At 41.9% G+C, this 27,485-nt stretch overlaps 2 protein-coding genes across 15 annotated transcripts in view; both read left to right on the top strand.

The window, feature by feature from the left end:
• The window catches only part of arhgef2a (Rho guanine nucleotide exchange factor (GEF) 2a), a 40,545-nt gene extending 35,256 nt beyond the window's left edge, over window positions 1-5,289 (top strand). For 5 of the 6 annotated variants that reach the window (XM_028995862.1, XM_028995860.1, XM_028995859.1 and 2 more), the window contains 7 exons: window positions 708-806; window positions 888-937; window positions 1,166-1,207; window positions 1,294-1,344; window positions 1,414-1,725; window positions 3,896-4,073; window positions 4,557-5,289. In XM_028995862.1, the coding sequence (XP_028851695.1) occupies window positions 708-806; window positions 888-937; window positions 1,166-1,207; window positions 1,294-1,344; window positions 1,414-1,725; window positions 3,896-4,073; window positions 4,557-4,627 (803 nt within the window). In that variant the 3' untranslated portion in view covers window positions 4,628-5,289. The remainder of the gene's footprint in view (window positions 1-707; window positions 807-887; window positions 938-1,165; window positions 1,208-1,293; window positions 1,345-1,413; window positions 1,726-3,895; window positions 4,074-4,556) is intronic. The other variant, XM_028995861.1, reaches the window with a different exon arrangement.
• Window positions 5,290-7,154: 1,865 nt separating this feature from the next.
• tpm3 (tropomyosin 3) lies at window positions 7,155-22,854 on the top strand. 9 transcript variants are annotated; one of them, XM_028995865.1, is made up of 10 exons: window positions 7,155-7,373; window positions 7,905-8,030; window positions 13,518-13,651; window positions 13,750-13,867; window positions 13,985-14,055; window positions 15,782-15,857; window positions 17,417-17,479; window positions 17,821-17,890; window positions 18,397-18,475; window positions 18,886-20,134. In XM_028995865.1, exons 1-10 carry the CDS (start codon window positions 7,260-7,262, stop codon window positions 18,887-18,889), a joined length of 855 nt encoding a protein of 284 aa, XP_028851698.1. In that variant the 5' UTR covers window positions 7,155-7,259; the 3' UTR covers window positions 18,890-20,134. The 9 variants fall into 9 exon arrangements, with proteins under 9 accessions (XP_028851698.1, XP_028851699.1, XP_028851701.1 ...); XM_028995864.1 differs by lacking the exon at window positions 15,782-15,857 and adding an exon at window positions 16,414-16,489 and having other exon boundaries at window positions 7,156-7,373; XM_028995866.1 differs by lacking the exons at window positions 15,782-15,857; window positions 18,397-18,475; window positions 18,886-20,134 and adding exons at window positions 16,414-16,489; window positions 22,305-22,854.
• Window positions 22,855-27,485: the final 4,631 nt, after the last annotated feature.

The following is a 27,485-nucleotide window of genomic DNA, read 5'->3' as shown; positions in this document are numbered from 1 at the left end:
TTCAGCTACACACTTGTTGAATTTGAACATGCCCAGAGAGGCTGTCTGCTTAGTTTAAGTGAAGGAAGTGAAGAAACGGTGAGCCTGTTCTCTTGAGACATGTGAGGAGACACATGCTGTTCCTGTTTTTTTCTGTGCTGGTTCAGTGCTTGTTATGGAAATTGGGGAAAACACACTGTGGTTAGAGTTCAGAGGCTGGCATCAGTCTCAACAGGGTTGAGGAACAGCATGTGTCCGCCCAGGAGCTGGAGCTGATGAGGGTTAAATTAGGATTGAAATCCTGCACTTTCAAACTATAACTGGGAAAAAAGTCTAGTTATGGATGGGCCTATTGCACTTTTGTAAAAATGTTGCTATTAATCTGATCGTATTTTCATGTTTTCCACCAATGCAATGTTTCTGAGGGTTTGACTAAGCCAACACAGATGCAGTCATGTAAATGATATTATGAGCCTTTCAGGCCATGGCCCAGCTCTATACACAAAATTCTTCAGTGCAAGTATAGTTTGACATTTCAGATTCATTTCAATACAAGCCAGGAGTTGCTGTTTGACATGACATTCCGTTCTTAGGATATATCATGATAAATGTATGTGTAATGAAAATAAAGCATAGTTCAATATAAACGACATAATAATTGTGAAGCAATAAAAAAAAAAAATCATAGATATATAGAGATGCACCAATGACAGAACCAATGTGTGTAGTTGATAGGCTGACTGAACTGTTGCTGGCCTCAAGTTTGCAGATGCCACAACCCTGTGGTTCCTATGGTCACTCGAGCCACATTGGCCCACTGGTCATCAGTAAGTACCTGTGAAGTGCAGCAAGATTTGCCATCATATGAAGAAATAAAGAGAGGATTTCACTATGCATTTCTTCTTCAGATGAAGCGGAGGGGATTCTCAATGGTACTTTAGAGTCTTTGTCTGCACAGGTCAGAGGAGCACACACTCTCACGCACATTTGCATATTCATAAATACACACTCCCACAGGGTGACACATCATGTTGCTGAAAAAGATAGCTCCCTAACATCCCCATAGAAACTATTTTCACCCTACATTTGATACCTACATGTTCATGTCACATGTTCACACTGACTGTTTCTGTGAATATGTGAATTGGGGACTGTCTCACTCTGCTGTGCTGTGTTTATCTGGCAGGATCGTAATGGGAATAAAATGGAGCACATGGCATTTAGCGAGGTGTGTACACCTCACACAAAAACAATGACAGCATCTGTCCTAAAGGTTTTATTTTATGTGTGTGTGTGTGTGTATATGCATTGCAGGAGGTCTCTCAGAGGCTTCTGAATCTCAGCACTCAGCTGCATGCACTGCAGGTTGGTGTTTATTATTTGGAGTCATTATTAGGGACTTTTCCCTTCATCTATCTTTTTTTCTTCAATCAGGCTGCAGTCATTAAGCAGGACTCCATAGTCGAGTTCTGTATTGGTGAAAGTTCAGCAGGAGGTTCCAGCCCCAGGGACCGAGTGGTACGCTCTCTGTCCCGTGACGGGGGTGGTGAGGGGGGTGTTGGAGAACTGGCTCTGTTGCAGAGGCAGCACAGCCTGCTGCAGGAAGAGCTGGGTCGTCTGCGTGGGACAGAATGTCGACTGCGGGACAGTGAACGACTCCGAGGCCAGCTGGAGAAACAGCTCCGAGACCTCAGGACAAGTGGCACTGGCCTGGGAAGTGCAGGAGGAAGTGCAGCTTCACATCAGGTAGATCAGAAACTGAATACAACAACAACATTTATTTCTTATATAGCCCATAATCACATACAGTATGTCTGAATGGGCTTTGACAGGCCCTACAGTGGACACCCCCCACACTTGACCCTTCTGCACACAAGGAAAAAAAAAACTCTAGGAGAGAGAAAAAAGAAAGGAAGAAACCTTGGGATGGAGTGATACAGAGTGGGACCCCCTTCCAGGGTAGATCGAGCCTGCAAGTGGTGTCAGTGCAGGGCTGGTGATGATTTGTCCAATAAGACAAAGAAATGGTCCTACAGTTGTAGAGGTGGAAAAGTCCAGTGTAGTCCAGTGTCATGGTGTACAATACGTGTCCATTATGATGATACTGGTCCCTTTGAAGATCCCTGAAGCTGTAGTTGTTACGGTGGTGGTGGCTGTGGTGACCTTCTGGTTCGTTTTATGCCAAGTCCTCGTTTAGCAGTTTCCAGGAACCAGGATTTATCTGCTGGTTTCTTTACTGGAGTCTGCCAGTAGCCTGTGCGCTTGATTCAGCAGAATACAATTTAGCTTTTCCCCCTGGTCTAACCACCCAATAAATACCTCATTTGTTCACTACCTTGCCGAGTCTCTATCTGTGTTTACATTTACATTTACATTTACAGTATTTACCAGACGCCCTTATCCAGAGCGACTTACAGTCAGTAGTTACAGGGACAGTTTCCCTGGAGCAATTTAGGGTTAAGTGTCTTGCTCAGGGACACAATGATAGTAAGTGGGATTCGTAGGCGAGTGTGTTACCCACTAGGCTACTACCACCCTGTTTACTCTGTTTACTCTGACCCTGAACCCAAATCTGAATTCTGAGGAAAAGTCTGGTGACTGACCTGTCTGTGTCTGTTTTAGTCTGCCTTGTCTTGTCAGTTTGTCGACTTTCTACTGTTTGGGCCTTGACCCATGTTATTTTCTGTGTATTAATAAAACTCTGTTGTACACCCAAGACTGGGTCCTCAGTCTCCATATCGTGATAGAATAATTGGCCAGAACATTTGACCCAGTGAGTGTTTTGCATCACTGCGCCAGCACACAACGTCGAAAGTAGTAACCAGGACCAACCTGCCCCAGCCAGTGCCCCCAACCTCTGACACTGGGGCCTGCTTCACCTGGGTGCAACCAAGGCTGTGGTCAGGATCCTGCCGACCAGACTTCCCGAGAGGTGTTGCTCGCTCATGTGCAAGGCCCGCAGTCATAAGGAGTTGCAGAAGAGGTGTCCCATTGAGGTGGCCCATTGTCGAGCCCTACTTACTGTCCATTGGGTTCCAGATTCTGCCAGCACCATGATGCCTAGTTCCTTCCTGCGCCAACATGTCATTTCTGTGGCGTTGCCAGGTTCAGTCCTGTAGAAGCTGCCATTATTTTTTCCTGTTAGCTTGTCCGTATCTGTTGCTGAGTTTTTTTCTCTGTCTGCCTGCATCTGTTTTTTTGCACTGCCTGAAAAAAAAAATAGCCACATTATCATTTACATTTACATTTACAGCATTTGTCTGACGCCCTTATCCAGAGCGACTTACAATCAGTAGTTACAGGGACAGTCTCCCTGGAGCAACTCAGGGTTAAGTGTCTTGCTCAGGGACACAATGGTAGTAAGTGGGATTCGGACCCGGGTCTTCTGGTTCATAGGCGAGTGTGTTACCCACTAGGCTACTACCACCCTGCCACTGTATCATGTAATTATCATGTAATTTATTGTTTATATTTCTTATGTGTGTAGGCAGGTGAGTTTGAGACATGGATTTATATTCACAGTATTTAAAATGACAAATTACACTTAAGAAACCTTTACAAATTGGCTTTATTGTCCAATTATTCAAGTTCTGTTCTGAGGGGTTTGAAGCTAAGTAAGGTTTAAGCTCAAAAACACAAAAAACACCAGAAGTATAATCACAGTTTACTTTGTGGATCTGCTGCACCAGGAAATTTCAGCAGTAGTGCAATGAGCTACCAAACTAGCATGCAACATGTGTTTAGAGTAAAGTCACAATATTAATTAAGTTGCAAACCACATGATGTATATAAATACCTCTTCCACCACTTCCACCTGAACCATAAGCTACTCTGGAATGATGAGAAAAGGCTACGCTTATATAGATGATGGTTGACACCGAAGCATTTTACTGATCTGAACCCTGTGTTTTATTAGGTTCCTCCTGTCCGCATGGAGAGTGGCACAAAACCAAACACTGGCACCCCATTGGTCAACCAGGAATACATGGACCACACAGATGAGCTGCAGGACTGCAGTGATGTGGATGTAGACATCATATCAGACAACGATGATGAAGAGGTTAAGGTGTCACCAAGATCTGAGAGCCCCAGAGGTCAGTAGCATGCATCACTATCTGTTTATAGCAGGGTGATTTGCTTATAGAACTTTAGTCCCTGCTACTGTATGTTAATAGCAGCCCACTAGACTACATTATGTAACTCAAATCAATTTGGTTATCCATGTGAAATACAGCAACACTGTTGAGTTACACTTACCCAGGAACAGGCAACATACATCTGCAAGTGTGTGGGAGCATGCAAACACACATATTCTCAGTTGCATACTCGAGGAACAGGCAATAAACACCCACACATCAACAAATACTGCCACACATGCACACACTCACGTCCATTTTTCTGCCTTGTTCATCACTATTTCCTGCTCCTCTGTGGCTGTGTGGGTGGTTCCTTTCTCCCTCTAGCACTGAATGTGCAAAAGCTCAGACTTGAAGTACGAGATTTCACGCGTTTCATTTTGGTTTGAGTATCGTTTATGTGATAATTGATGATCAGTTGATTAATTAACTTTGTCCTAGATCTGCAGGACATTCCAGAAGAGAGTAAATCCTCAGCAGAACTACATGGACTCGAGGCGTCCCACTGCTAAATGAAACAGAACATTGTTTCATCCTTATACAGTTCTGTGCAAACTGTATAAGGACAATTTTTTATTTGTCTGCTTTACAATTAATTATCTGTGCCAGTATGTGACCAATGCTGTATTTTACAATAAATGAGGATATGCCAAACCTGTATGATCATTGAGGACAGCTTATGCAAAATGTCACACTGTAAGTAGATACTGCTGAATATGTGCAAGATTAAGCCAATCAGGTGGATTGGGGACTGATTCTGCATTATATATTTAAAACTGTCCTTTATTTACACACAGAGACACACACACAAAATCACAGTATGACTTATGTTTGATCAAAATATTCTTATTGGTATAAATTGCTGTTTTAAGAATTCAGAATTGCTTTGTTGTTTTTGATATTCAGCCATATATTCTCCTAGAGATAAACTACAAAAAATATCTTAATTACTTAATGACCAGCTGAAGATTGTAACAAGTAATAAGTAAATTCATTTTTTAATAAAAAAAATTGTATGTGCCTGACTATGGACAAACTGCTGTAACATTTTCATGGGGATATTTGTGTGTTATACCTGCAGTGTGATGAGAAAGGTCTGTTCTGCCTTCATTAGAAACTGGTTCATTATAATTATTCTATAATTAAAATAATAATAAAGATTTGTATGTGCTGATTTCTGTCTGAAAACACCAAATCACACTGCCCAGACTACAGCAACTTCTCATTGAGTAAGTGTTGATGAGGAGTTTCTCTGACACCTAGGTTCAACCATTCAAACCATGTAAATATGAAATATAAATGACTGAAATACAGACAATACAGATTTTGGAGGACAAACATTGATTATAATGTTGAATATGTTATATTTGCATAACATATCCAGTAGTTTTTCTTACTGTGTATTATTTCTGGATTTCTACCTATAATATGTTTGTCATGTTATAGAGAAGGCACAAGGCGAAGCACAATACATCTTTCCTTTATTACAGAAACACAGAAAATAATATGGCCACAGAACACAACATAGAACCGACCAGGACTGGAGACATTGCAGGGACATTCGCAGGGACATTTATACAAATATGCTAAAATAACTGGGAACAGGTGACAATTAACCAGGACAAAACAGGGAAAAGCACCACCTACTGGCATCATGGGTATACAATGTTGATTTCTGTGGAAAACGATAGCTGGTGGATGCACCAAATCTCAGAGTTAATGGTGATTTAGAGCAATGTTCAACCTACAAAGTTTATGTCATCTAAGTGCACTTTTTATGCATAAGTCTATGACACACATAGATACATATCGATATGGGATTTGAACCTGTAACTTTGTGATCTTCTTGTTCATATGCAAGTGTCTAAGCAATTAATTAATTAATTTTTTGAAATTATGCTTTAAAATGCAACTTTAAAGGCAACTTGCATCCTTCATACAATCTCCAAAACCTTCTGAACCAAACATCTCCATCAGTGTTGAGGTCCAGTGGGAGGACTCCTGCTGTGCCTGTCTGAATGTATCGCAGCTGTTCTTGGCATCACATAACCACTATCCCACCTGCTCTTAAACTCAGACTGACTCTCTCAGCACATAGACCTACTCTACTCTACTACACAAGAAGAAGAGAGAAGGATCTATCCCAGGTCCATTCCAAATCTTTCTGTCTACATGCAGTGTGTTCCTGCCACAATGCCAAGAGAGATGTATTTATATCCCCTGTGACTCACTAGCATTCTTTCTGACACACACACACACACATTTAGTCTTGACCTTGTGTCAAGCCTTAGAAATGACAAATTATCCTCTTTTTGAAACATACTCAATAACTTCTACATCTCGGATTACATATATAAGCCATCTAGTTAAGAAGGCTTTAAAACTCCATTTGACTAGTTTACTGTTTCCCAGTCACTAACACCATGGTTACACACTTGAGCATGACCAACGCCCCCTTGTTCGTAACTCTAAATATATATTTAATCTTTGCCCTTTGAACTGAAAGGCTTGAACCCTTACTGTAGCATTAGCACCAGCACAGGCATGGTATTGGGTGGCTGTGCCTTCGAGCTTTGGTGGCATTGCTGGCATGGTGGGGAGCAGAGATGGGTTTTCAGTATGACATGCATATCGTTTCTGTAAATGGTCATCCGATTGTGTGAACAGTCCACCAGTCTTTTTGACAGGAAAGTCCATGAGTACTGGGGACATGTGTCTGACCTCTGTCACTGCGACATCTGTGGAAACAAGCCCAGCTCACGGTAGTGTGAGTTACAAGTTATAAAAAAAGAACAGAAGTAATTAGTTAGACATACTTGCAGATAAGAATAGCATGGCTGCCATTGTCTGTGAACAGTTGGGCACTGCCCCATCTCTTTTTATATCTAAGGAACTGACCAGATTGGGAGAGGATTTGATGGTGCAGTGGGAGGAGTAACCGATTGAAGGGGGAGGGGCCAACACTGTTAAACTTGGGGATGTGTGACGTCTTGGGAGTTGCTGGTTTAGATTGGGCGTGGCCCCTGGGTATATTAACGCACTCTGTCTGCTCTTTAACGTCTCTCGTATCTCCTTCATCCACCCACTCTGTCTGTTTTCCTGGTCATTTGAGTCGGACGTGCCTGCCACCAAAAAGCAGCCAAGATGGAGGCCATTAAGAAGAAGATGCTGATGCTGAAGCTGGATAAGGAAAACGCTCTTGACCAGGCTGAACAGGCTGAGATCGACAAGAAAGCAGCAGAGGAGAAGAGCAAGCAGGTGAGCAAGGAGCTTTTATCACTGTCCAGCAAACTCACATGCCAGAACCAGCTCTTGAATTTGAGAATTATGGACTGAGCTGCGTGGTGAGAAGCCCCAACAGCTGAGGTGCCCATTGGAAGAATGCGGAGAGGGATGTGGATGATAGCAGAGAAGTTGAACAGTGATGTATTAATACACACACGTCACTCAGCACCTGGCCACAGGTGAATATACTTCATTTAAAAAAACTGTTTTAGGATGAAGTGGTCTATTCCACTTCATGTAGGTGGTAGTAGTCTAGTGGGTAACACACTAGCCTATGAACCAGAAGACCCAGCTTCAAATCCCACTTACTACCTTTGTGTCCCTGAGTATGACACTTAACCCTGAGTGTCTCCAGGGGTGGACTGTCCCTGTAACTACTGATTGTAAGTCGCTCTGGATAAGAGTGTTGTAAATGTAAATGTAAAGTGGCATCCACATGGGCTGTATTAAGAAAAAATCACCACATGTGTGGGTCTGAGATTGCTCTCCCTTTCTCTCCTACAGCATGAGGATGAGTTGATCCAGATGCAGAAGAAGCTGAAGTCCACAGAGGACGAGCTTGATAAATACTCAGAGGCTCTAAAAGATGCACAGGAGAAACTGGAAATTGCTGAGAAGAAAGCTGCTGATGTGAGTCAAGACACACACCCCAAACTAACACTATGATGTCCTCCATTGAAAATGCCACGTGGTGGGCAACACAGTGACAAGGAGCCATAAATGAATCCTGAATGCAGGCCCTTATTAGGAACAGTGAACTTGACAAACACACTTTGATGAGAACATCCACTGCTTTCTATGTAAACTGTTGGTGGGTTGATGCAAATCATGATGAAAACAAGCCAGCTTCACAGATTCTGGCTCAGATATTTGGATCATCTCTCTACACCATAACCATTGTCTCTCCAGGACCAGCCTGGCTTGCCATCTCTCTACATGTCTCTGTGTATGTAGAATGATTTACTGAGCACTTTTCTGTATATAGCAAAGCAGCTGTCATGGCACTGTCTGTCACACTAATATTTGGCCTTTGCCTTTAGAAGCTGCACATACCAGAGGGCTTTATGCCTTTGTGTGTTTAGGGGAGGGAGGGGGAAGCAAAAAAAACACCCATCTGTCACAGTGGTCGACGAGGACATAGGCTATTTTCTGCATTTTGACTGACAGACAGGTGGCCTTGAGCTGCCGAGGAGCCCAGAGATGCTGCCAAATAATGCTCCTCTACAAATACAGACTGTACACATACAAATGCATGAAGAAGGAAAAATAAAGAGACAGCAACCACTTTCTTTTTAAGTTATTGGTCAATTGCTGGGCAAGTGTCTCTGTAAATATAATGTAACATCTTCATACCTACTTATTGCTAGCCAGTGCCGTGACTGCCAGAACCCCTCCTAGGACATTAGGCGCAGGGCAGGGACTCACTGCAATACAAGTCAACTGCAGGGTACAGACACCATTCGCTCAAACAGACACACTTCACCTAACGTGCAAAGTAAATGCTCTTCCAGACCTGGAAAGCTGGAGCTGGGATTCAAACTCTTGACCTTGGAGATGTGGCACCAACCGCTCCAACACTGAGAAGTTCATATGCTCTTTATATGAACAGGTGGCCTGGGCAGTGGTGGCGTAGCGGTTAAGGAAGCAGCCCTGTAATCAGAAGGTTGTTGGTTCGAATCCTGATCCGCCAAGGTGCCTCTGAGGTGCCACTGAACAAAGCACCATCCCCATGGCTCCTGCCATGGCTACCTACTGCTCACTCAGGGTGATGGGTTAAAGGCAGAGGACAAATTTAATTGTGTGCACCATGTGCTGTGCTGCTGTGTATGACAATCATTTCACTTTCATACTTTTAGAGACGGTCCAAATGTCATCAAAACTTTTATTAGTTAAAAATAGGAAAATAAAGAAGTACTTCAGTCTATATTGACTATTTAATAATATAACATGAAGGGTTCAAGAGTCAAAACAAAATGAAAACAATGAAAACACTTGTTAGCCTCCAGAAGATAGTCCAAACCGACCACGCTGCTCCGGTTAACAATGGCGCTTCAGTTTAAATCCCATTCCGCCATCTGCTGGACAGTCTGTGAAACACAGTCACGACGCTCCGGGCACGACGTCCTCAAACATTCATGTAAGTTACAAGTAATTAAATGAAATGTTCTCAGGTCATCATTGGTCAGGATGATGGTGAGTACTGGGATGGTATCCGGTTCGGTGGTGTGCGCGAAAGGTAATGAATAGTTATAATGTGTTATACAGCACTGTAAAATCGCCACAGATTTGTTGCAACAGTCTAGTCCAGATGTGGCCTAACACACACTCCGTGTCGGGAGTGGCCCAGTACGTAACAAATTCAGACCAAGCAGCGTGACGTCACCTACCTGCCCAGGACACGTGTACTTTCAGGCTCATGTGAAGTTACGTGGGAGAAAGCGGACGGAGATCAGCTGCCCGGTTCCATTAGGACGCATTTCCGCTGCGGAGCTGATCCTGAATCAGAATTCCAGTCGTTGTGAGTCCATGCTTGTGAGACAGGGTGGAGTAAGGCGGAAGTGGGTTGAAAAGGGAAGAGTTTGGGCGCAGTCAGTGAAGAAGAGAAGTGCGAGAGTGTTCGTAAGCGACTCGTTTCCCCCCTTGTATTTATTTATTTTTTTTTTTTACCGTAAATAAGCGGCAAAAACGGCAGAACACGTCGCGGGTTTGGAAACGTCTGAAAAAAGTGGACTTTAGACCTCTAGAGAAACGGAGACCGCCACCACATTCATCCACACAGGTCCTGAAAGAAAATCCCCATCACCCTACCTGCCCTACTCCAGTCCACACGTCGCAAGATGGCCGGAGTTAACAGTCTTGATGCGGTAAAACGAAAAATCAAGGTCCTGCAGCAGCAGGCGGACGAGGCGGGCGAGAAAGCCGAGATTCTGCAGCGGCAGGTCGAGGAGGAGAAAAGTGCCCGGGAGCAGGTAAACAGTGGCGTTGGGACTATGGCTATTTATTGATCTTATTGATAATTTGTAATCAGGAAATAAGTGGGGTTTGGTTTGGTTGAGTATACTGTAAAATGTGCTTTCGGAGCCGTCAGAATCTGCGCGCCTGTCTCTCCAAACGAATCCCCACTTCCGTTCCGGGCGCCACGGATGAACTTTGCTTCATGCTTAGTCCCCCATTCAAACGCGCCCGGTGCGTGAAGATGGGCGCACCCCAGATTCCTCGCGCCTTATTAGGAGCGAAGCACTAGCTTTGGTTACGTGACGTCACGTCCGTCGCGTCGCCGCGGCGACCGCGCACGCTGCGTTGCTCAGCTGACGCGGCGCTATAAATTACGCGGCGATGACCTCGAAATCAGACCTCACATAACAAAATAATTCTAAACAAATATATAAATGATCATTAAAAACAGCATGTGGGAGGTTACTCGCGAGAAATGTATCTTTTTCTTTCTGTCTTTCTTAGTGATACCCGTTACTGCGACAGAACATGAGCGCTGTCTCTGGCACCCAGAACCGAAGGGGTTATATGAACAAGATAAGATCATCCTTTGTTAGTCCCACAAGAGGGAAATTTACAATATCCATAATCGTACTGGGGCCTGTGCAGGATGTCGCTTGTAGAGCTGTATTTCTGTACATTTTTTTAATCAACTATATCAATAGTCTGCATAGTTATGCAACATGAACGGAATCTTAAAATGAGCAAGCAATGTGCTAATATTCCTGATGAAAATGTTTATTCAAACTCAACTTTTTTATTTTTCTATGAAACATTTATGTACATGGAAAAAAAACTATGAAATACAAACATATTAACCTACTTGTCCTTAGTTTTATTTTAATAAAGAAAAAGTGGTGTACCCTCTGCCCACCATCTGGGTGAGGTACAAAGTAGTAAAAAGAAAATATTAATGAAAGAAGTATGACTAAATCCAGTAAATATGATACCTTGTAGAAGCTTGGAGAAGTGCCATTCACGTGAGGATGCATTTGTTTCAGGTGCTGAAACCTTTTAAGCACACCAATATCTTAATTTTCCGCCATCGCCATAGAGCATAAAATAAATTGTACCGCCTTTATAATTTTGAAATGTGCTTCACATTTCTACTTACAAACTACTTATAACAACTTGAAATGCCCAGTGCTTTCATACAATATTCTACAAAATTAAATAATCACAAAAAACTCTTTTACATTACTGTTGAACGACAAACCCTGGTAAGGCTAAACAACTGTTTTGATTATATTTGGCCATTATAAAATAAAATAGTTCTTACGTTTAACCAAAATGTTGTTTGGAGGCTGACTTGAACACAGGAATGCATAGCTTCACTAGCTTAGCGGGATTTTATAATGGCCAAATATATTCAAAACAATGGTCCAGCCTTACCTATGAAATGTAATCCCCCGGGATCTGGTTTGGAGTGTACAGCGGTTTGTACAGCCCCAAGCAGCACAAGAGTGAGGCTTTTTTATGCACTTCTCTCCATAGACATGTATATGCTTCACTCCACAGCAGAGCCTATTGCAATATGGCGGTGACATTGACGTACGTCTACCCATATGTCTATGTGAGTCACGAATCTGAGGTCTCCATTGAACCAAATCGAAAGTCATGTGACCAAACACGTCACAATCGACTGAAGTGAGACTTCAGTCAGCTCGCAAACTTTGAGAGAATGAGTGATATGTTGCCGATTCAATCCATGTACTAATCATTTAAATCGCAGCTTTTTGCGTTCATGTAACCGCACAGACTGACATCGCGATTACGATTGCAATTAGATTAATCGTGCAGCACTATTTCAGTCCTAGACACTTTTGTTTTTTCCAACTGACTGAAGAGATGAGGAACCCTGGAAATATCACTCTAGTGAATGACTGGGAAAGAACGATTAAACAGGATTTCTTTTTATTTAGGTCTTGACCCAGAAGCTGGTCCATTTTTTTCAGTAGCCTGCCAACTTAGCTTTTACACTCTACATTAGTCAGGTTTAAATAGACCCATGCTTTTTTGCAACATCTCTCTCACAATACAAAAATTAATATTTATTAATACAAACAAGCGGTGGTGGCCTAGTAGGTTAAGAACACTAAAAAACATAAAGATAAATCATAAGATGGAAAATAAGAAATTAAAGAGCCCAGTCCGTTATCTAGGGCTGAAATTTAAATTTACAAAATATAACTAAATACTGCAAGTATGGTGTTAGTTAACTCAACTCATCTTGCGTCCATTATACTTTAAAATAAACATGGATCCAAAATGTGTCGCTATAACGACAGCAGCTCGATCTGCCATATTTAGAAATTTCACTCTGCCAGAAATGCTAAGTGGTAATTCAAAGTACTCAGCCATACAGCGCCTGACTTTCACATTTGCTGATCTCACTATAGAATATGCTCAACAGCACTACCTGACTGAATTTGTATTTAGTGCCCCTATCACCACAAAAATATGGCAATATTACGCTGTATCGAGAAGAAACCTCACAAGGGGTGACCATATTGTGACCAATTGCCAGTTGTTACTTGGTCTGGCGAATGAATCGGTGCTCACCTGCCATGTACACGCATGAAGTTGCGATTCTGCTGAACTTGAGGAATTATCGCACAAGTGAAAAATTGCATAGTGCATGCCTGGGTTTAGGCAATGAATTCTGTTATTTGTTGAATTCCACACAACTGTTCCACACATTCACTGGAAACTTTCAAAACGTTCACCGCAGACGGAGTCGGTGTGCTGGAAGGGAATTTCCCCTCTTCTGAACTGCATTAGTCTCATAATGTTTTTTTTAAATAATGTTTTTATGCCCAAAAATATTTCAGTGTCCCAATATTTGTCACACAATAGCACAAAAAATGACAACTTGAATATAACTCTTTCTACCTACAGTCCTTTTGATAATCATGGTTACTACAAACCATGAGTAGTGATCCTCAGCTCCTTCTTTCCATCTTACTGCCTTATTCCAAAATTGATTATGGGGTGTTGTGTGTAGAATTCTTGGTGAATTTAATCAATTTTGGAATAAGGTAACATAACAAAATGTGGAAAAACTGAAAATGTGGAAATTTCTATATGTGCTTCTGAATTACATGTGATGGTCTTGTTTAACAGGCTGAGGCTGAGGTGGCCTCTCTGAACCGTCGTATTCAGCTGGTTGAGGAAGAGCTGGATCGAGCTCAGGAGCGTCTGGCCACTGCCTTGCAGAAGTTGGAGGAGGCAGAGAAGGCTGCTGATGAGAGTGAGAGGTATGTACCGGACACATTTGTGATTATTAAAAAAATAAATAAAAATGTTCCAATCTCAGACATGGACAGTTAAAGAGCCCAGTTTCCACTCATCACAGGGGCATGAAGGTGATTGAGAACAGGGCCCTGAAGGATGAGGAGAAGATGGAGTTGCAGGAGATCCAGCTGAAGGAAGCCAAGCACATTGCTGAGGAGGCTGATCGCAAATATGAGGAGGCGAGCACCCACACCAAACACACACCAACCATCACATACCCACACACTGGCACATGCGTGGCATGCCATGGTCCTTAACTAATTTGATTGTTAATGCGTGCATGTGTGTTTGTACAGGTGGCTCGTAAGCTGGTGATTGTTGAAGGAGAGCTGGAGCGCACTGAGGAGAGAGCAGAGCTGGCCGAGGCGTGCGTTTTTATCTTATCTTTTTGTGTGTTTTGGGTATTTAGGACCCATTTTCCAAAGAAAAAAATATTCTTTGGAAAATAAGTGTGAAATTCATGTCGATCCAGTGGCAATCAAACTTATACAGGACCTCACCTTTAGTGATTGGAGAACCCTTACCACAGTCTTATTAAAAGAAGGGTTCTCTCAATTTTTGTCAAGGCTTGTCATTTCTAAGTGAAATGAGATCCCTTTTCAACTGTTTGTTAATATGAATAATTCATGAATATTTCATCCTTCTCATTGTGACCTGAGCATCTCTTACATTGCAAATAATCAAATGTCCATGCCTAAAAAAACTTGCAATATACACTGCTCAAACAAATGAATGGAACACAAAAATAAGACACCCTACATCTGAATGAAATATTCTTATTAAATACTTTGTTCTTTATATAGTTGAATGTGCTGACAACAAACTGATTACTAATTCGGTTTGATTTTGAATGACCTCCTGAGGGATCTCCTCCCAGACCTGTACTAAAGTATCCGCCAACTGGACAGTCTGTGTTTCAACATGCCGTTGGTGGATTGAGCGAGACATGATGTCCCAGATGTGCTCAATTGGATTCAGGTCTGGGGAAGGATCAATACCTTCGTCTTGCAGGAACTGCTGACACACTCCAGCCACGTGAGGTCTTGGAGGAACCCATGGTCAACCGCACCAGCATATGGTTTCACAAGGGGTCTGAGGATCTCATCTGGCAAGCACATGGAGAGCTGTGCAGCCATTACTGACTCACTGCCAAACCGGTCATGCTGGAGGATGTTTCAGGCAGCAGGAAGGTTATTCACAGCATCTCCAGACATCTGTCACATGTGCTCAGTGTGAAACTGTGAAGAGCACAGGGTTCCAGTGGCATATCTGTATTCTCTGGCAAATGGCAAACATATTGCACAGTGTTTGGCTGTAAGCACAACCCCACCTGTGGACTGGGTACCATACCACCCTCAAGGAGTATGTTTCTGACCGTTTGAGAAAACACATGCACATCTGTGTCCTGCTGGAGGTCACAAATTCAGGGCTCTAGCAGTGCTCCTCATGTTCCTCCTTGCACAATGGCTGAGGTTGCCATCCGACGGCCTCCTCCATGTCTCCTGATGTACTGGCCAGTCTCCTGGTAGCACCTCTATGCTCTGGACACTACACTGACAGACACACAGCAAACCTTCTTGCCACAGCTAACATTGATGTGCCATTCTGAATGAGCTGCACTACCTGAGCCACTTGTGTGGGTTGTAGACTCCATCTCGTGCTACCACTAGAGTGAAAGAACCACCAGCATTCAAGTGACCAAAACATCAGCCAGAAAGCATAGGAAATGAGAAGGGTCAACACCTGCAGAACCACTTACATTTGCTGCATTTATCAGACGCCCTTATCCAGAGCGACTAACAATCAGTAGTTACAGGGACAGTCCCCCTGGAGCAACTTAAGTGTCTTGCTCAGGGACACAATGTTAGTAAGTGGTATTTGATAGGCAAGTGTGTTATCCACTAGGCTACTACCACTTGAATTAAATTGAGTTCTTTAAGTGTTCCCTTTTATTTTTTTGAGCAGTGTGTGTGTGTGTGTCTGTCTGTGTATGCGCGCATGTGCATGCGTGCTTGTGTAGATGGATTTTGGTGTGGCCTAAAACCTCTTGGTTTGATGTGTTTGGCATGTTCCCCCTTCCCCTGCACTAACAGCAATGCCAAGGCCTTGGAAGAGGAACTGAGAGGGTTAGACCAAACACTGAAGTCTCTGCAAGCCAGCGAGGACAAGGTAGTGTTAATGTCTGTATGTGCCTGTGTGTGTGTTAGGGATATTCGTTGTTTGTATGTTTCTGGTGGAGCAGAACAATTATTCAAATAAATGTCGAAAGATTTATTTTTCTTACACCAAACTGAAAGCAGCTAGTGTGTGTGTCTTGTCGAATCTCTAGAAAATGAGAATTATGATCGGTTTATGTATATACTACATACATAATTCAATGTGTGTGTTGTCTATCCTGGAAGAACATGACCTCAGGCCCAGCTGAATATTGTGGGTTTGCCTGCCTCTCCGACTGCCTCCTTTCCTCCTATGCCTGTCCACCACTCAGCTCTGTCTCCCTGTGTGACTCCAGTCCGTTCCACTAGCTGAGCCAGCATGCACATCTTCTAACAGGACTGATCACAGCTCTAATCTGGAGTTATTATATTTCTTTCTTCCTGTGCTCCCTTGTTCTCTCTGTCTGACTGTTACTCTTCACTACTTCAGTTTTCATTTTTTTTTACGTTTTCCTTTTCCTGCTCTCTACTTTGTTTCTTCAAAATCAAAATGGCCACCCTAAATGCAGTAAATGTGCTGAGCTGGAGGAAGAGCTGAAAAACGTCACCAATAACCTTAAGAGCCTGGAGGCCCAGGCTGAGAAGGTACTGTTCTGTGACTGTGTGCAGGTTTCAGTAAGACATTTTCAGTTTTAGTGGATGCTTGTTGATTGTTGATCAAGTTATGGCCATTGATTCCAAAAGACCAGTGCTGTCAATGTGAAATACAGTTTTTTACAAACCACCCAGCTAGCTGGAAAGACCTCTATATGTTGTGGGGTGCAGATCAATTTATGTTAGGTGATGTATGCCTGGCTGTGGAAGGCCTACAGCAAGAACAAAGACATTTCTACATAAGGACCTAGGGCAAATGTGTGTTTTTTTTTTTTTTTTTTTGTTTTTTTTTTTTTTTTTTTTACTACATCTGTACACTAGGGATTACCTGTATTAGAATACTATGGAGATAATGAATATTCTTGATCAAGCTGATTCAACTGTACTCTATACATATTGGATCTTTACAATCATCTTTGAAATAGATTTCTCATCTAATCCAAAATTTTCCAAACATCAATTTGGGATTCCAGTATGTAAAACATTTGACAAGAATTCAACTTATGAATACAGCCTCTAGAAGCCTCAGCTGCCCACTGCTCACTAAAGCGATGGGTTAAATGCTGTGTGTGCAATGCGCAATATGTGCTGTGCTGCAGTGTTTCACATTAACAATCACTTCACTTTTACTAGAAATATTTCCATAAATATGAACAGATTTTCCATGTCTCTCTGGCATGTCTGTAAATAAAAATAGCAAACATAATAGCACAGAAGGGCAAAGAAGCTGAGCGGTGCCTAGGACATGGTCTGGTTCCAGCTGCATTCCTGTGGACAAGCCCTGACTAAGCTGGCACTCAGACAAGCCCTCACCCAGTGCCTTTCTGTCTTTACAGATCCTGCTATGCATGTGTCAACTGGTCTTAGCTCAGATTCTCAGGTACTCAATTTTCTTGATTTTTTTTTTTTTTTTTGCAGTACTCTCAGAAAGAAGACAAGTATGAAGAGGAGATCAAGATCCTGACTGACAAGCTGAAGGAGGTAAATTTCTTGCGTGAGGGGTTGTAGAGGAACATGACTTTAACTGACTGCCTTATATTTACTAGGTCAAGTCAAAAGATTAACAACGTCAAAGAGTTTGCCACTCCTTCTCATTTATGATGAAAAACTACAGCACAATGTTTAAACAGATTTACGCAAAGAATTTATTTTTTCTAGTCATACAAATTAAGTCCAGACAAATTGCTGTCGACAGTTAACCTATATAGTGTTTTTTTTTTTTTGTTTTTTTTTATTAGTGATACACAATTGTAAAATATCACTGTAATACACCCCAAGGGAAGTATCATGAAAATTTTTTGACACCCTTTTCTCTCTTTCAGGCTGAGACTAGAGCTGAGTTTGCTGAGCGTTCCGTTGCTAAGCTGGAGAAGACCATTGATGACCTCGAAGGTTAAATTTTATTTCTTTTCTTCCCTCCTCTCCCTCAAAGATTTTTTCTTTAAGATATTTTGATTACATTTTGTACCAGAAAAAGCAAAGTAAAAATATTATAATCACTGCCATAATCACTTATTTCCATTTTTAAAAAGTACTTCAGGAAGTGCTAAATAAAGTAAAGTAAAGTGCCCACACGCATTGTAAAATGTTTGCTGGTGTTACTAATTGACTAGTACATAAGGTCCCTCAACAATTGAGCATGGATGGACTGGACAGAACCCCTCTACCCCCATGTACAATACCCTAACAGGATCAGACATGCACCAGCCTCAGCAGTGGTACCAAAAACTGCAACTGGTAGATTAGGTTCTATCTCATCATGTTTCCTTCTTTATTATTCCTCATTTCCTTTTCCAATGGTGTGTTCTGTGCTCCCCTCTCTCTCTCTCTCTCTCTCTCTCTCTCTCTCTCCACGTCTCTCTACATTTTTCATTTCTCTCCCCTCTGTGTATGAACAGATGAGCTGTATGCTCAGAAACTTAAATACAAAGCCATTAGTGAGGAACTGGACCACGCCCTCAACGACATGACATCCATGTAATTCAGTGCTTTGTGTGTGTGTGTGTGTGTGTGTGTGTGTGTGTGTGTCTGTGTCTGTGTGTCTGTGAATAGCCCATATTCTTTAATTCCCTCTTATGGTTTAGAATTATATTCCTGAATGTTGTGATCATTAACTCACAAAGTAGTGTGTGTGTGTGTGTGTGTGTGTGTGTGTGTGTGTGTGTGTGTGTGTGTGTTTTTGGCTAAAGATTGTGGGACATTGAGTCTCCTGAGGTTTTGAACATTTTAGAAGTTCATGTGGCTGTTTCAGTGGTTGAATGATTATAACCCTGGTGATGGTCAAGCTGAGGAGCTGCATGCATGCATGCATGCATGCATTGTGTGTATGATGTGAAGGCATAGCTGATTGAGCAGTAATATTTGGTATCTCGATGCTGTCTTTTCAGATAAGAGGAGAACCAGGTTCCCACAGCCCTGTTTCTGGTTTCTACCTCTCCACTTCTGACTACTGTGCAACAATATTCTCTCCATCTGGGCTTTTCATTTCTGCTCCCACCCCTGTGCCCTTCATTATGTATGTCTATCTATCTGTCAGTGTCTCTCTGGATTGTGTGTGTCCTCATGTTGTGTAATGATGTAATTTATTTGCTCTCATTTGCTTTTCTTTCTGATCTTTTATGGCCCTGTATTTTCTTTCCTCCCTTTTTTCTCATTCTCATATCGGATTCTCTGTGCTGAATGAAGTGAGGGAAAAAAATGCTTCTTGTCATCCTGTTTTCTTTGTATTAGAAATTTTGGTGGCTAGAAGGTTTCAGTAGCTACTAGTCAAGTGCTGGATTCAAGCTGCTACTTCATAGTAAAAATGGCCAGTCTGGCACATTACCTAAGTAAATATAAAATAGCTAATTTTAAGATCACACCGTAATGAAAACATTGGTGTACAAAATATTACCCATACTGCACCTTTAAATTCACATCACGATTATGTGCTGTTAAGACCTTTTATCAGACCCACCCCTTTCGTGCGCTGTTCAAGCACATACCCAACCCTGGCCACGTTATTCATTACACACATTTCTGTGCTTAATCACACAATACACTAATCACATACAGTTTAATAATACACATACAATGTATTGTTCACATAGTCCTTTGCTGGCACAGATTTGAATGCAGCTTTTGTAAAATCTAAAATGGAACTATTGTAGATGTATCTCTGGAGTGTTGAATTCAGATTGTAAATCCCATTTCATTTAGATCAGGGGTTTCCACGTCATTAATCAAGAATCAAAAAAATTCCAGTGTTTATCAGTATTGGCATTCTTTCATATGGAATCATACAATCAAACAAGCAACTATCCAAGTATCTGCTTATTGGCATTCATTGTCTTCTAATGATGTTTGCATGGTTTGTCAACTTGGAATGTTATCAGGTGATTGAACTATATTCTAACTGAACCGGTCAGTGTCCCGATTCAATTTTGTGCTTTGCATCATATTCTGACCTCTGTATTGTGAAGCATCTGCCACTAAGTCAGCCACAAAATGTGTAGATGACTTCAGATTGAAAAGTAGTGCTCACTTAAAAGCAGAGGGTTGTTACAAATGGGAAAAGACGCCCTGGATGAAGGGTCAATGGGATTTTAGTCTTCCATTGTGTTAAAAAAACATTAAATGAAGACTTTTTGTTTTTTGCAGCTGTGTGCTTGAATTTTGAATCATGCACACAAAAATGTGTAGTATTATTCATAACTGAAGTGTTATGTTCTATTAGAAAAAAGCTAACTTGTAATTTAATTGTCTTGGTGGCTAAGGAAGCAGACTCGTAACCGGATGTTTGCAGGTTTGAATCCCAAGCTGTCAAGGTGCCACTGATCAAGGTTCAATCTTAACATACTGCTCCCTGGGCACCTTTCATGCCTACCCACTGCTCACAGGGTGATGGATTAAAAACAGAGGACAATCACTTCTACATTGCACTTTAGTGCCTTATTCCAGATTAATTTCATTTAATTCTACACAAAATCCAGCGATGACTGTGAAAAGGCTTTCTTGAAACTAAATTCATATAATGATTGACAGGAAATAATCCATCTGACAGAGGTGACATTTATTAATTGTATAATGCTTGATTTAAAGTACATTTCTTTTGTATTTCTATTTTTTACTTGTTTTGAGTTAAAAGCAGACCAAAACCTTTAGAAATAGTTATTTTCATACATTATATGTATTATAACCATATTTTCTTCTAGAAAATAGTTTAGACAGTAGGTATTCACTCCATATGACACTCACAATTGAGCTCTGGATTACTTTCCTCATCCTTGAGATGTTTCTACAACATGACTGGAGTCCATCTGTGGTAAATGAGGTATATGGGGTGTCACAGTTGACTGTACATATCAGAGCAGAAACCAAACAATGAAGTCCAAGGAATTGTCTGTTGACCTCTGAGACCGGATTGTGGCAACGCACACATCTGGGGAAGGATTCAAAATAATTAAAAAAACAAGCCGCATTGAAGGTCTCAAAAAGCACTGTGGTCTCAATTATTTAGAAATGTTAGCATTTTGGAGCCACTAGGACCATCTCTAGATCTGGTTGTCTGACCAAACTTAGTAATCAGGGAAAAAGGGCCTTTGTCAGGGAGGTGACCAAGAACCAAATAGTCACTAAGTTTGAGCTTGTGTTCCCTTGTGGAGATGTGAGAACCATCCTGAAGGTCAAACATTCTTGACTGTTTCTCAGACTGTATGAAGGAAAATATTGTGTTCTCAGGAAACCAAAACTGAACTCAAAGCGTCATGTCTGTATGAAAACAGACACCTGGCTCATCACCTGGCTGTTACCAGCATGGTGGAGGCAGCGTCATAATGTGGGAAGGTTTCTCTGTGGCAGACTAGTCCACATAAAGGGTAAGATGGCAGCAGGCAAAAATAGAGCTATTTTCCAACATGACAATGAAGCACAAGGACAAAATAACAACCGAGTGGCTTCAGGAGCAGTCTGTGAGGGTCCCACAGAACCCAGATTTTAATCCAATCAATCAATCACATCTTCTGAAAGACTTAAAAATATCTTTCTACCAGCACTGGTCATTTAACCTGGCTGAGCTTGAGATGACCTACCAGAAAGAATGGGAACAAACCAAAACCAATAATACTTGGGCATTGATGGCCTACGAATAGGCCAACTAAGACATCCCCACACACTGCTCCAGGGGCACCTTTCATGGGTTAAATGCAGAGGACACATCTTGTTGTGTCACCATGTGCTGTGCTGTGTCTTACAATGACAAAAAAAAACCTTTTTTGAGGCTATGATTGCAGCCAAAGGTGCAAAATATTGAATACTTATGAAACACTGGATTGTATCTTTTAACTATTAGACCTTAAATCTATTTTAGAATAATACTGTAATCTAACAAAAATTTTAAAGTGAAGTGGTATTCATACTTTCACTGTATGTATGAATTTGTTTTAGCTTGGGTATTTCTTTCTGCTTTTAGATCTGTACATTTTGAATAACATGTCCAAAGCATCTCATTGACATCTGACATGATTTTTATAGTGATCTAGTACCAGGATTTTGTTGCCCACCCCAAATCAAGATAAAAGATACTCACAAGTAATAGTTATGTAGGATGAATAGATGGTCCAAGCTCATTTTAGAGCACTAATACATTAAAAAATCCCCAGATTTGCTAGTTGGAACCCATACATATGCACAATCACCTGTTTGTAATGGTATATGCCTATACTCTGAGAGTGCTTTCCTAATTGTATTAAAATGTCCAATGAAATCAATTGTGTGTGCGTATATATACCACGTGAAAGTGTTAACACCTCCCCTTTTTGCTCTGCAGAAAAACTGGCTGTTACTAAAGAGGAGAATCTTAAAGTACAAGCCACACTGGACCAAACCCTGCAGGATCTCAACAGTTTCTAAACTCCACACAATCACCCTCACTTCCCTCCTCTCTCTACCACTGGCACTTCTTCTCCATCTTCCTGCACCAGTGTGGGTCAAATGGCTAAAGGTGGGGAAGCAGTCATGTGCCTCTGTCTTTTGCTCTTTTTTTGGGGGGGAAGGGGAGTATTGTGGACACACCACCAAGTGTAATGGGATTTATTATTGTCTTTTGTCCTCTACTGTGTATTTGCATGGGCATGTCTTAATTTACTTTGTCACTTTATTAAAAGAAACCATCTCAAGCCATTTATCATGTTTTTCCAGCCAATGAGACTACCCAACAAAGTCCAGGGCCAAAGAAATTGTTAAATTTGTATGAAGCAGGGAGTTTTCAACTAGACCTTGTGTTAAACACATTGTTAGTTTAATACTGTTGTCTTCTGTGTTATAATGCTAAACAAAGAATCTCCTTTTTAAAATAAAGATCACAATTTTTACTACCACTCTACATGTTTCTAACACTCATTTCTTAAAACCAACACACTCTGAACTATGGTGGTTTTTTTTTTTTTTATTATTATTATTCATTCCAAAACGTTATGTTTGTGCTGAAAAACAGTTAAATTCAAGTTGAAATTTATTTGTTACATTTATTTTTATTTTTTGCAAACTGGAGCTTCCTTAATAATATTGGATACCTGGAATGTATTTCCACATCAAGCTTCTGTCGTGCAGTCTGAAAATGTTACAGTTGCCCTTCTTTGTATAACATTTAAGTGCAGGAGTAGTGAAAAGTGAAGTGGAAGTGGTTGAAGCACTGCACTGGTTGACTGATCAGGATTTGAACCAGCAATCTTAACCCCCTGTCTCCAGTGACAGTCCCTAAAAAGATAGGCCTGACATAATTCAGCCCGAGCCAACTGTTAAGCTGTGTGTTGCATTTAAACACACAGTCAGTGTTTTTACTGCACCATTTCCAGCACAGCACACGGCTCAAAACAAAATGAGTCCTTGGCTTTTTTTTTTTTTTTTGGACTGATCAGGATTTGAACCAGCAATCTTCTAATTACAGGTGCTCATCCTCAACCACTAGGTGGTTATTCTGCCGAAGGTATTCAGAATATGTGTGTTACCCAAATTATGACTAAAAGTAAGTCTTTGAGAATGGGTTTCTCAAGCCATTAGACCAGGGGCTCATCTCCTGTTTCCAAAATGCATCACAAACTGCTTGAGAAAGCTGTTCTACTATGATAATTGGTGATAAATAAATTATGTTCAATGTACTTGTGTTTACCAACTGTTTATTCAGTTAAATATCTGCATCCATGTTACCACGTCATGTTTGATGTGGTAATTTCACAGTTCGAAGACTCGTTCTCGCCCCCTACCATGCAATTCGGCTAGGTATACATCCACGCTAAAATATCAAGGCGAAAGTCATCATAGTGTAGCGGTTCTTCTTCTGCATTGTGTAACTTTTTTTTATTTCGTTTCTTGAACCACAAACGATGAGCTGTCACCCAAGAGATTTTCTGTGCAAAATGTATTCTGTACAAAAAGCAAGGTCGCGTCAGAACATCGCGTCTTTCTGCACCTCTCTCTCTCTCACAACTCACGCCATGTGTCCAAGAGACCTGAACCGGGTCTCAAAAACAAAATAAAGGTCTTTAGGAAATAAGAAAATAAAAGACACAAGAAAGACGAAATATACTTCTAGTGTAACCATTTAACTCCGGCACAATAGCTTGCGTAGTATAGACCCAGCTCCCAACCCAACTTTGTGAATAGATTAACGGCGATATTTTTTTTTTATCGCCCGATAAGAGTCTCACGTTAACGCCGATAACGGCCCACCACTAGTTAATATGTTCAAAAAGAACACATTTATCCATCTGAAAAATTCACCCACCTTTAACAATTAAAATTCAAAGATTGGTCTTTTGCATTCACTACTTGATGTGGTCGACAAGTTACATTTACTTTGCTTTGACATTCGTAGTACAGGCTGGTGTAAATTGTAAGGTGTAAACTGCTGCTCACCCTCTGCCATCTCTTGCCTCAGGTTCTCTCTCCCAGTGGAACCACTACCTCTTCAATTTCCACAGCTACTAGTTGCTCACCCCAACAGTCCAGCCTAACACTGCTCTTCAACCCCTGTCTCCAGTGCCAGTCCCTAAAAAGATAGGCCTGACATAATTCAGCCCGAGCCAACTGTTAAGCTGTGTGTTGCATTTTACTGCACCATTTCCATACCGCCATGACCCTGTGAGCTCTTGCAAAGTTCAGCTTTTTAAAAGCATGACTTTTTTTGTGAGTGACCTGAGACACCAGACAGCACTGATGTACCTGATGGTACTTTTGGGGCAGTGGTGGTGCAGCGTTTAAGGTTCGAATCCCGATCCGCCAAGTTGCCACTGAGCAAAGCACTGTCCGCACACACTGCTCCCCTGGCGCCTGTCATTGCTGCCCACTGCTCACACAGGGTGATGGGTTAAATGCAAATTTCACTGTGTCAACCGTGTGCTGTGACATTTCATTCTGCATCCACAGAACTTTGTCTGAGGGAAGTTGGCTTGTGCCCACAAATTTATCCTCCAGGTTGGTTTCACCAACAGCTCTGGTGGGGGAGGGGGTGGGTAGATGTGACAGCCCCACCCTGGCAGCTCCCCCTGTCCCCATTAAGCAGGTGGTTAAATGTGGCCAACCTGGTGAATGTGTGAATTGGGCCAGATTTTCCTGGGGATGAATGAAATAGGTTGGAGATAGGTTGTGTCTGAGGCCTGTACCTCCGTTGAGTGAGGGTTTGTTGATTTGCACATGCAAAGCTTCCCTCACTCCTCTCTCAAACCACCTATCTTCTCTGTCCAATATTTGAACATTTTTGTCCAAAAATGTGTGTCCTTTGTCCTTAAGGTGAAGGTACACAGCTGATTCTGGCCGTGAGGTGTTGCTCCTTCTGTGCTGGGCCATCCTCCCCGATGTACAGCTTGGAGCACTCTTCACCGCACTGGACAGCATACACTACATTGCTCTTCTCCTGTTTTGGTATCTGGTCTTTAGGATGGACGACTCTCTGTCTCAGTGTGCTCGCAGGTTTGAAATGGACAGATATGTGGTGTTCCCAAAAATCCTTTTCAGTCTTTCGGACACACCAGCCATGTATGGAAGGACCAGGATCTTCCGTTGGCCCTGAGATTCAGGTTGTTCTGTGATCCTTTTCTTGAAGGAGGATCCTGCCTTGTTAAAGGACCACTTGGGATATCCACAGGTTTTAAGGGCCGTCTTCAGATGCCTGTCATCTTTAGTTCTGGCTTCTGTGGTGGTGGGAATGTTCTCTGCTCTTTGGTCCTGATTACTCCTAGTTTGTGTTGTAGTGGGTGATGTGAGTCAAACAATAGATACTGGTCAGTGTGGGTGGGTTTTCTGTAAACTTCTATGTCCAGCTTTCTATCAGTCCCAACAATAACCGCACAGTCCAGGACGTTATTATCGGAGTCCTCCCTGGTGAATTGTATGTTAGTTAAACAAGTTCCTGGAGTGCTCCAAGCTGACTCAACTTTCAGACAAATTCACCTGGATGACTGAGAATCTTCACAGACATGCCTGTGATCTAGGTGAATTGCAATATAAAAATATGCTTAGTTCAGGTGAACCAATCTGTACAAAATGGTGACTTGTTCATATTAGTGCTTTAGAACCACAAATTATCAACTGTGCCAGCTGTTTTGTGCGTCCATAAGATAATCATGATCAATACGAATAAGAATTGTATTTGTTGAAAGTGATTGTTTTTGTCATTGTGATAAACAGAAAGCACAGCGAAACAGCGTGTCCTCTGCATTTAACCCAGCACCCTTAGTGAGCAGACATGACAGGGTCCAGGGAGCAGTGTGTGGGGACGATATACCATGGTCAAGGAGACCTCAGTGCAACCTTGGTGGTTCAGGAATTGAACCCACAACCCTTCGGCTATTAGTCTGCTTCCATACCCACTGTGTAATGTTCACCTGGTGTTTATTTATATAATTGTATAAAGCTATCCTTTTCGTGTCTGTTCACTGTCGGGTCATTGCGCGTTGATGTTCCCTTGTCGTGTGCAGTCTGTATTAAACCCCTGTCGTGTGAAGTCGTGCGTATGCGTCCTCCTTCATCGCCATGTCCAGCCCACCGTGACATGGGGTCAATACCAAGAGACAACCTTTCTCATTGTGGCATCAAATTCGACATTCTGTATACAAAGCTGATATTGTCAGTAAGTCATTCCAAGTTCATCATTCAAACAGCCATGAACACAACGTCACTTAACGAACGAGCAGCGTCACCTGGCCATGGCGCCTTTGAGTCAGTAGCAGGCAGTCAGATGTTGCTCGTGAACTTGGTGTGTCTCAAAGTGTCATCAGCAGACTTGCATCAAGACACATAACTACTGGCAGAGTTCATGACAGACCCAGGAGTGGAGCCCCACGAGTGACAGACCGCAATGATGAGCAGTACCTAAGGACCTATGCACTCAGACATCGTTATGCAACTGCCACACCTGCAGGCCCGTTTACGAGACAGACAACCAGACAAATCATTCGCAACCCACTCAACCGCTTTGGCTTGAGTGCCAGACGACCGTTGCAGGTGAATCCACTGACACCAAGAGTCATGTGTGTTCACAGTGGCACAAGACCATGTGACCTGGACAATGCAGCAGTGGTCTACTGTCCTGTTCACTGATGAGTGTCGGATCACCTTGCACAGAAATGATGGTTGTCAGCATTGCTGGAGAAGGCAAGGTGAGCGTTAAGATGAGGTCAGCAGCATTCCCAGTGTTTGTCCGTTTAGTTGGGAAACCGGAGCGGAGGTTTGCTAAGTGAATCAATGGGAGCACAATTCATCAAAACAATGCATCCCATAATCAAGGCCGAAGGTGGTCCAACAAAATATTAGTGTTATCTTTTATTTCCATTTATATCCTATAATCATTCTTCAGCTCACCATTGGTTTTCTCTGTTACCACATGAAATATGCCATTTAAATTCATTATATTTGTTGGTTCCAACATATTCCCAGAGCTGATTTTTTTTGTCTTTATTAGAACACGCACATGCATAAAGATTAATGGACCCGTGCCCTGCTGTTTTACTAG

The sequence above is a fragment of the Denticeps clupeoides genome, chromosome 11 (assembly GCF_900700375.1).
Source record: "Denticeps clupeoides chromosome 11, fDenClu1.1, whole genome shotgun sequence".
NCBI classification, from domain to species: domain Eukaryota; kingdom Metazoa; phylum Chordata; class Actinopteri; order Clupeiformes; family Denticipitidae; genus Denticeps; species Denticeps clupeoides.
The sequence above is the reverse complement of the archived record's forward strand: the minus strand, read 5'-3'. Positions and strand labels throughout refer to the sequence as shown.

What these genes read in the sequence shown, in the direction of transcription:
- tpm3 (XM_028995866.1), top strand. Translation starts at nt 7,260, where the DNA reads ATGGAGGCCATTAAGAAGAAGATGCTGATGCTGAAGCTGGATAAGGAA. An exon ending in AGAGCAGAGCTGGCCGAGGC is followed by an intron (nt 14,056 to 16,413) that starts GTGCGTTTTTAT and finishes CCCTAAATGCAG; the next exon opens with TAAATGTGCTGAGCTGGAGG. An exon ending in GACCATTGATGACCTCGAAG is followed by an intron (nt 17,891 to 22,304) that starts GTTAAATTTTAT and finishes TTTGCTCTGCAG; the next exon opens with AAAAACTGGCTGTTACTAAA.